At 37.8% G+C, this 9949-nt stretch overlaps 1 protein-coding gene and 1 pseudogene across 1 annotated transcript in view; one reads left to right on the plus strand and one right to left on the minus strand.

Moving 5' to 3' along the window:
• Positions 1–4671: 4671 nt before the first annotated feature.
• LOC150067207 (large ribosomal subunit protein eL39-like) lies at positions 4672–4815 on the minus strand (annotated as a pseudogene).
• A 99-nt stretch (positions 4816–4914) lies between these two features.
• Myrfl (myelin regulatory factor like) overlaps positions 4915–9949 on the plus strand; it is a 76297-nt gene continuing 71262 nt past the window's right edge. Inside the window, exons 1-2 of the mRNA XM_090353668.1 lie at positions 4915–4999; positions 5747–5837. Coding sequence (XP_090209794.1) covers positions 4915–4999; positions 5747–5837 — 176 coding nt within the window. The remainder of the gene's footprint in view (positions 5000–5746; positions 5838–9949) is intronic.

A 9949-nucleotide genomic window follows, 5' to 3' on the forward strand; every position in this document is an offset into this window, starting at 1 on the left:
AAAAATCGTGACAGGGAAATATATTAGATTATTCTGCATTAGATTCTGGATCAGAAAAAAATTCTCTAGATAACATTATTGGGACAACAGGCAGACTTTGAATATGGAATACAAATTATATAATAAAACGATGTCAGTTGTAAGTTTCCTGATTATTATCATGGAAGGGTTGTTATGAAAGTAGTTTTTGTACCTAGGTTTATTACACTAAAGTATTCAAAGATAAAGGCAATATATTCTCAAATGTTTGAGCTATGATTAGGAGGGTTGTGTGTGGGGGGGTATGTCTTTGTGTTTGTATTCATTTGTATATGTGTATATGTGAGAAAGAGAATAATGGAAATACAATACAATGTTAATGTTGGGTAATCTGGCAGATGAGTATAGGCAAATTCCTTTGTTTTCTTATAGCTTTCTATAGATATGAAATAATTTAAAAACAAAATGCTTAAGATTTTTATCCTCAAAATATATAAGGTGAAATTCAACAGTCATCTTCACTATTATTTTTCCTTTTCATGTCATGATAAATAAATGATAGATAAGCCTTATTTACCTCAGCATAAAATATTCATCTCTCTCTCTCTCTCTCTCTCTCTCTCTCTCTCTCTCTCTCTCTCTCTCTCTCTCTCTCTCTCTCTCTCTGTGTTGGTTATGGGGCTTGAAGTCATGGCCTAGGCACTGTCCTTGAGCTCTTTTTTTTTTTTTTTTTGGCCAGTCCTGGGCTTAGAGCTCAGGGCCTAAGCACTGTCCTTGGACTTTCTCAAGGCTAGAGCTCTACTACTCGAGCCTCAGCACAACTTTCAGCTTTTTTTGTGTATATATGGTACCAAGGAATTAAATCTGGGTTTTCATGCATGCTAGACAAGCGCTCTACCACTAGGCCAAACCCCTGGCCCCATCTTTGAGCTCTTTTGCTGAGGGCTAACACTCTACCACTTTGAGCTACAGTACTACTTCCCGCTTTCTGGTAGTTAATTGGAGATAAGAATCTCATGGATTTTCCTGGCCAGGCTGGCTTTGAACTTCCATCCTCAGATCTCAGCCTTCCAAGTAGTTAGATGTGAGCCACTGGTGTCTGGCTCATATTTTCTTTCTATATTGAAATTTGGCCTATTGAGAAATGATCTGTGAATTCTCTCTTAGGCATCTAGCCAACTTCTCCCACATTTATTGGATAATTGGTATTTCCTCAACAGTGTGAAAACATTTATCATGTAGTAAAATTCCACTCATCATACAAGTATATAACATTGCTTTAAATAGTCTGGGCTATTCTGTGTAGTTTTGATTGTCTGTTTTCTACTCTGTACTTACTTATCCTGTTTTTATCACTTTTCTGCTTATTCCCATTCTCATCTATTCTTCCAGAGAATAAATATCTCAGAAAATTATTTCTAACTTTTTGTTGTGATCCTGGGCACTAAATTTATAGCCTCACACTTGCTAGGGAGGCACTTTTTGACACTTGAGCCATGCCTCCAGTTTGGCTTTCTGTCGGTTATTTTGAAGCTGTAGTGTTGTGGACTTTTATGCCTGGGCTGGCTTCAAACCATGAGTGCGTACATCTCAACCTCTTACGTTAGCTAGGATTAAAGACAGGAGCCAACATTGCCATGTGCCTTAGTTACTTTTGAAGTAAGGTCTCATTTTCTGCCCAGTCCAGCTTGAGCTTCAGTTTATCTTCTTTGTGATTCCTTGTGTTACTGGGAAAGAACATTTATCCATCAGTCTAGATGTTGTGCTTCTCCTATAGGTAGGATGACAGACATGTACCATTACATCTAGAGATTAAGTCATATTAACTTTCGTGCTCAGGCTGGCTTTGAACCACAGTCTTTTTCTCTCTTCAAATAGCTAGGATTACAGGCTTGAGCAATCTTACTCAAAACATTGTAATGGGATTGTTTGATTTCAGTAGCACACAAACAAATTCAAAGGATTCATTGGGTACAGAAACAGTCTGACATGTAATTGGAATGAAAATGAAGCAACCAGGACTTAGTAAGTATAAAATTCAAGTAGAATTTGGGTAAATATCGTAGAAATGTTTAGATTGTTCCAGTCTTCTGCCTTAGCTATTAGATAAATTAACCTTAAATACCAAATTTAAAGCCCATTAGTTAAAAAATTCAGAGGAATAATTGGTTGTCTTTTCACAGTTGGTTTTAACTAACTAACTAACTAACGGATTAGATAACTTGATTCAAGGTTCCTATACAGATTATGTGTTACAAATGCAACTTCTGGAAATCATCTTCATAAGGGGCCAGTCCTTAGGGGATGAAAGGCAAGTCTGTCAATATTTAGCAATATCTGGCTTTGGCAATATTGAGATTGTTTTAAACCAAAGACTAATGTCTCTTCAGTTACTTAAATTTATTCTTAAGGCTGTCTGTGAAGATTTTAGCTAAAATTTTTGACTCGATATATTTAGATGCTTTATACTTTTGTTATTTTGAATGGAATTTTCCCCCATTTTATTTGTCTGAATGGTTCATGGGTTATCTGCATAAAGCAATTTGTTGTCACAGTTGATTTTAACTAACCAACCTGTTCACTTTCCTGATTCTTATCTTTTTGTGATGTTGTTGGGGTTTGAACTCAGAGTCTCATGCTTACAAGGCAGCTGTTCTTACTGCTAAGCCACGCCTCCATCTTCATTTTTGACCAGTCCTGGGGCTTGAACTCAGGGCATGAGCACTGTCCTTGGGCTTTCTCAAGGCTAAAATTCTACCACTTGAGCCACAGCACCACTCCTGGCTTTTTCTAAGAATGTGGTATGAAGGAATGGAACCTGGGTCTTTGTGCATCCTAGGCAAGCACTCTACCACTAGGCCAGACTTCCGACCCCCTTCATCCTTTATTTATTTTTATTGTTGGGGAAATATATAGAGGGGTTACAGTTACATTTGCCAGGTAGTAGGTGCATTACTTCTCACACAGTGATACCCCTTCTCATTTTTTGTCCCCATTTTTCTCTCCCAACCCCCTCCCAGTCATCTTGTTTTCCCCCCTTCCCTTTCCTACTTCAAATAAACAAAGTCTATACAATATACCAGGTAATAAAGTCAGATACAGTAACAATATGAGATTAATCAAAGGGCAAAAAAAGAGAAGAGAAATAACATAATACATTAAGAACAACACTCACACGAGATAGAGCTCTTGTGTATCCCAGAGATCCTTTCATTTAGTCTCATCCTATATGATCTTATGTACATTGGTTTTGAGCTATTGTAATCCTCTGCTAGAGAGTCCTAGATATGTACTAATTATTACAAATGAGGGAAACCATGGAGCCTATGTTCCTTTGAGTCTGGCTTACTTCACTTAATATGATTTTTTTTTTCCAAGTCTTTCTATTTCCTTACAAATGGGGCGATGTCGTTCTTTCTGATGGCAGCATGGAATTCCATAGTGTATAAATACACTTCTTTCTGATCCAGTCATCTATTGAGGAGCATCTGTGTTGGTTCCATATCTTTGCTATAGTAAATAGTGCTACAATGAACATTATTGTGCTAGTAGCTTTAGTATGTCCTTGTTTCTGGACAATTGGGTAAATGCCAAGTAGTAGAATTTCTGGGTCATAGAGGAGCTCTATGTTTACTCTTTTGAGGAACCGCCATCCTGCTTTCCATAGTGGCTGAATGAGTTTACACTCCCACCAACAATGTAGTAGTGATCCCTCCTGGCCACACCCCCAGCAGCATCTGTTGTTATTAGTTTTCATGATAATGGCCATTCTAACTGGATTGAGGTGGATTGAGGTGGAATCTCAGAGTTGTTTTGATTTGCATTTCTTTTACCCTCCATTTTTTTTGTGTGTGTGCTGGTTATTTATTTATTTATTTTTGATTGGGGCTTGAACTCTGGGCCTGGGCATTGTCCCTGAGTGCTTCAGCTTAAGACTAATGCTCTACCACTTGATCCAGTTTTCTTGGGGTTAATTGGAGTAGAGTCTCATGGACTTTTATGCCTAGACTGGCTTTGAACCATGATCCTCAGCTCTCAGCCTCCTGAGTAGTGGATTGTAGGCCTGAGCCACTGGTGTCTGGCATGCTGTTTATTTTTGAAATAAAGTATTGTATCCTGCTTAATGTGTGCCTAAAGTTTCATCTTCCTATTTTTGGTTTCCTGTTGTAGCTGGCATGATAGATGTTAACTACTGAAACCAACTTTCAGTTCTATCTGGCCTCAAGCTATGATTCTCCCAATTTTAACTTCCCAAGTAGCTCGTTTATAGATATGAATCACTGGTGCCTAGCAAATTTTCTGGTCACTTCTAGTTATCATTAATATCATTCACTTCTCTTATGTTTGCCAGATATTTTATCTGCAAATAAAAATGCAGTCATTTTATCTGCAAATAAAAATGGCTTTACTTTTATGATACTAGGTTTTGAGCTCAGGGCCTCTTACTTACAGTGAAGGAATTCTTACTGACTGGTGCTTTTGATTTCTTTATAATGTGAATTGGTACATTCTCTATTTTTTTTTGAGATCTCACATATTTATTATTCAGTGTGTCCATTCTTACACCAACCAAAGAAAAATCAGCTTAAAAATACCCAACTATCAATCCAAGCAGTAGCGACATTTCAGCTTAATTTGTTCATGGTGCAACATAAATATGTAGGCATCTGGTGCAGTTCCTCACAGGCTCAGCTATGTTCTCCTCCAATGTCTTCTCTTGGAGTTGTACCTGATTTTGTTACCAGTTTTCCTCTGAATCCACTGGGGAATGGGGTGACTTTGCTTTTGTTTCTTGGCCAGAAATCACTTGATTCTGAAAGTCTTGTGAGAAGACATGGTGAGAAGCCCAAGCTGGCGCTGTAACCACGATAGCAAACAAAAGCTGAAGAGCACATTCTATGGTCTTAAATATCAAGGTTATTTTTCCTCAAGCACATGGCAGAGCTATTATATTTTAGGAAATCTAACAAAGAGATGAAGAAAAAGTTGAACATTTTGTTAAGAAGACCTGTGATTCCGGGTGTGATGGCTCACGCCTGTAATCCTCAGGCTGAGATCTAAGGATCCTGGTTCAAAGCCAGCCCTGGCACAAAAAGACCTCAGACTCTTATCTCCAATTAATCTCTAGAAAACAGGAAGTGGTAGGGTGGTAGCCTTGAGCTGAAGAGTTCAGGGACAACGCCCAGGCCCAGGGGTAGGGTGGTAGCCTTGAGCTGAAGAACTCAGGGACAGTGCCCAGGCTGAGTTCAAGCCCCATGACTCTCACACTCAAAAAAAGATCTGTGAACAAACTAAAATATATAATTCACCAGTCCATTTATCCATCTAATCATCTATCTATCTATCTATCTATCTATCTATCTATCTATCTATCTATCTATCTGACTATTGCTTGCTTATTTCATGCCATGAATCCTTGTGGATAAAGAAGGATAGCCCTTGCCTATGAAGATCACACACACACACACACACACACACACACACACACACACACTCTGCATAAAAAGGGGTACTTGAATCAACCTTAGCCAAGAAGACTTGATAGTAGGCTTGTAGTAAGGACACTGCTTTGCACTTGAAGTTACAAAAAATTATGACATCTAAAGAGATTTCTGAAAGAAATAAGTCCATAGAAGAAAAACTACATTTTCAATCAGTGCATTGAGCTATTTGATTGCTTCAAACTTCTTGAATATAAGCTTGTCAAATTTTTAGCGGCAATTCTAAAACCACTGTGGTTCTCAAAATCTTCAATTTTCTTTTGCAGCTCAGGGAGCTAATGATACTCTGGAGAACACAGCTCTGGATACGAGTCTGCTGGAAGAGTTCTTGGGCAATGACTTTGATTTGGGAGCCTTGTAAGTAATAAGAACACTGATTTGCACTTGAAGTTACAAAAAAATTATGACATAAACCAGTTGGAAAGTGTTCTTTCCTCTTCTATTTTCATAAAGAACTTGATAGAAAATATTGGCAGATTTCATTAGTGAGGCCACCTGGACCTGGAATTTTCTTTGTGGGTTATTCCTCCTATCTTCCTCAACCCTCATTCTTGTAACAAAACTAATATCTTTTATAGACATGAGGTTATTCAGGTTATCTATTGGGAGCTATGGGCTTAGCCCATTTGTGTCTTTTAATGAATTTGTTTATTTCATATAGGTTGTCTAATTCACTGGCATAAAGTTCTATTTACTTAAGTGTTAATGCCTGTTGGATTTGTAGTGATTCTTTAGTTCTTTCCTCCCTCCCTCCCTTCCTCCCTCCCCTCCCTCCCTCCCTCCCTCTCTCCCTCCCTCCCTCCCTCCCTCCCTCCCTCCCTCCCTCCCTTCCTTCCTTCCTTCCTTCCTTCCTTCCTTCCTTCCTTCCTTCCTTCCTTCCTTCCTTCCTTTGAAGGTACTGGGATTTGAATTCAGGGCCTCATGCATGCTAGGCAGACACTATACTACTTGGGCCATGTTCTACCTCTTTTCATTTTATTTTGGGGGCATAGGGTCTTCTATTTTTGTTTAGAGTTGATCTCAGACTCTGATTAATGGTATTGGTGTATCATTCTTTTTTTTTTTTTTTTGCCAGTCCTGGGCTTGAGCTCAGGGCCTGAGCACTGTCCTCAGTGCTCAGTGGGTTTTCTCAAGGCTAGAGCTCTACCACTTGAGCCTCAGCACCACTTTCAGCTTTTTTTCTATGTATGTGGTACCGAGGAATCGAACCCGGGTCTTCATGCTTGCTAGGCAAGCACTTTAACCACTAGGCCAAACTCCCGGCCCCATGTATCATTCTTTTTTGTGTGTGTCCTTGTCTGGTTTTTGAATGAGTGCAATGCTGGCTTCATAAAATGATTTTGGTAATGTTCCTTCACCTTTTATTTCATGGAAAAATTTGAGGAATATTGGTGTTGGTTCTTTAAATATCTGGTAATATTTGACAGTGAACCCATTATGTCCTGGGCTTTTTTCTTTGTTGGGAAATTCTTTACTTGCTATACATTTGTTTAAGTGGTTTGTATTTTCATGATTCAATTTGAGTAGTTCAAATATATCTACAAATATATTTATTTCTTCTAGATCGGTATTTAAATATAGGTTTTCAAAGTATTTCTTCATAATAATCTGGATTTCCTTGGTACTTGTGATATTCCTATTTTTAATCTCTAGTTTTTATTCATTTTGGTCTTTTCTTTCATCTTTTTCATTAGATTGGCTAAAATTTTGCCACTCTTTCCCAATATTTTGTTTAATTAACTCTTTCTTTTTTGTTGATCCTGAGGTTTGAACTCTGGGTTTGGGCACTGTCCCTGAGCTCTTCAGCTCAAGGCTAGCACTCTACCACTTGAGCCACAGCACTACTTCCAGTTTTCTTGTGGTTAATTGCAGATAAGAGTCTCAAGGACTTTCATGCTGGGATGGCTTTGAACTGTGATCCTCAGATCTCAGCCTCCTAAGTAGCTAGGGTTACAGAGGTGAGCCACCAGCGCCTGGCACAATTAACTCTTTGCATATATTTTTCCATCTCTGATTCATTTACTTCTTCCTTAATCTTTATTGTTTCTTTCCATCTGTTAGTTTAGGTTTAAGTTGTTAGATATAATATTAGGTTATTTGTTTGAGATATGCTTTTTAAATGTAAGCACTTGTAGCTATAAATTTTCCTTTAAAAACTGTCTTTGCTTTATCCCAAAGGTTTTTGCATTAGACTTTCAGAATTTATTTTATTTTCTGGGTTATTTCTTCAATGACCAGTAGTTATTCAGTACAATATTGTTTCGTTTTCATGTGTTTGGTTATATTCTATAATTTCTTTTGCTGTTGGGTTCCAGTTATATTCCATGTAGTCAGATAGACTATAGGAATTTATCACTTTTGTTGTATTTTCTAAGACTTGCTTAGCATTTTAAAATAGAATCTATTTTGGAGACAATTACACAGGACACATATATATTGTGGAGCTGCAGGATGAAACACTTTGTAGATATCTTTGATCTATTGTATTAATTCTAAGAGTTGTTTTTGAGTAGTGAAGTCTTCTACCATCTATCTGTGTTGAAGTCTATCTGTACTTTTAAAAATTATTATTATTACTATTATTGTTGTTATTGTTATTGCTGGTCTAGGGCTTAAACTCAGCACCTGGGCACTGTCCTTGGGCTTTCTCAAGACTAGAGCTCTACCCCTTGAGCCACAGCACCACTTAGGCCTTTTCTGCATATGTGGTACGGAGAAATTGAACCTAGGGCTTAATGCATGCGAGACAAGCACTCTACCACTAGGCCACACTCCTGGCCCCTCTGCCTGCTTTTAAGTATAGTAGTGCTTGTTTAGTGAAGTTGCATGCCCTGACATTTGGCATGTAGCGCTAGCAATTGTTATTTCTCCTTGGTGGATTATTTTGGCTTTTGATATGAAATGACTTTCTTTGTCTCTTCTGACTAACATTGGTTTGAAATCTACCTTATTTATAAGACAAACTACTGTTTTAGGGGTCTGTTTGCTTAACAGAATGATTTCTAACTTTTCATCCTAGGTCAGTATTTGCTTTCCTTAGTAAACTGTGTTTCTTGTAGTCATCAATAGTAAACTGTTACTTTGGTGTTTTTTATTTTTTTGCCATTAGCTGTTAGAATCATGCTTATTTTGTATCATCAAGGAACAAATGGATCCACATAGGTCATTCCATAATACTCTTACAATCCATATCCTTTCCATCTCCTGCTTTTAAAATACTTTAAATATGACCATTTAGAAAACCATATCCAATATATTAGTATTATATACATATATGACCATTATATAAATTTAGGAGGTATAATGTCATAATTTAGCATGTATACAGATAGAATGTACTGATCAAAACGAGCTGTTACTTTTTACCTAGCTTACTATTCTACCTCTTTTGATTGGAGAATTAGACCACTAATTGTCAGTGTTATGACTGAAAAGTGTGCGTGTATGTGTGTATGCGTGTGTGTGCATGCGCATGTGCCAGTACTGGTGTTTGAATTCAGAGCCTGGCACTCTTACTTAGCTTTTTCTGCTCAAGGCTGGCCTCTACTGCTTATGCCACACCTCCACTTCTGGATTTTTGCTGACTAATTGGAGATAAGAGTCAGATGTATCTACTCAGGCTGTCTTTGAACCATGATCCTAAAATCTCAGCTTCCTGCATAGCTAGGATTACAGGTGTGAGCCACTATATTTTTGTCACCATATCTTGAAGGTTTTCAGCTATCATTTTCAACATTTATTTTTATGTACCAGTGTCTTTCTTTTTCCTTCCCAGGATTCCAATAATTCTAACATTTTGGACCTTTTGGTATTATACACAAGTTCCTAAGACTCTTAATTTTTTTCAGTTTTTTGTCTTTTGTTCCATAATGGTTGATCTGTCTTCAAGTTCACTGATCCTTCTCTGTCATTGTCATTGACAATGACATTGGCATGCCTGAAAATATCTCTCCTCTGCCAAGACACAGAGTGAAACCAGGCCAGAATTTCACTAGTCATGAGGAAATCTATTCATGAATATTTCTAGTACCTGACTCTGACTTCTCTGCCAACAGAAACATACTTTCCAGTAGTCTCTGGGTAAAAGGGAATCTCACCATTTTATAAGCAAGTTAAACATGGATATGCACACAGAGAGAAATGGCATGTTGCCAAGTGCCTAAGACCATACTCTGATCTGGCTGTTCTGCTCTAGGTACAGCATAGGCTAAACTCAGAGATGCTAATTGCTTCTTCGCCTATGTTAACACTTCTTGGTCATCCATCATTTGGCATGAATTCAATTGAGAAAGCTTATTTTCTTTTGCCTGATAGCACCCTGCTAGGGTTTGTCTGATGCTTCCCCTAACTTTACCTTTTCATTCTAAGAGATGGTTCTGCTTATTTTCTCTGAGTTCTAGTGAAGACCAATTTGTACCTAGCAGAAAGAATATCTGATTTTGGTGGAAAAAGTAAATATGTTTTAACCA

The sequence above is a fragment of the Megascapheus bottae genome, chromosome 2, assembly GCF_031878675.1.
Source record: "Megascapheus bottae isolate mThoBot1 chromosome 2, mThoBot2.hap1, whole genome shotgun sequence".
Classification (NCBI taxonomy): Eukaryota; Metazoa; Chordata; class Mammalia; order Rodentia; family Geomyidae; genus Megascapheus; species Megascapheus bottae.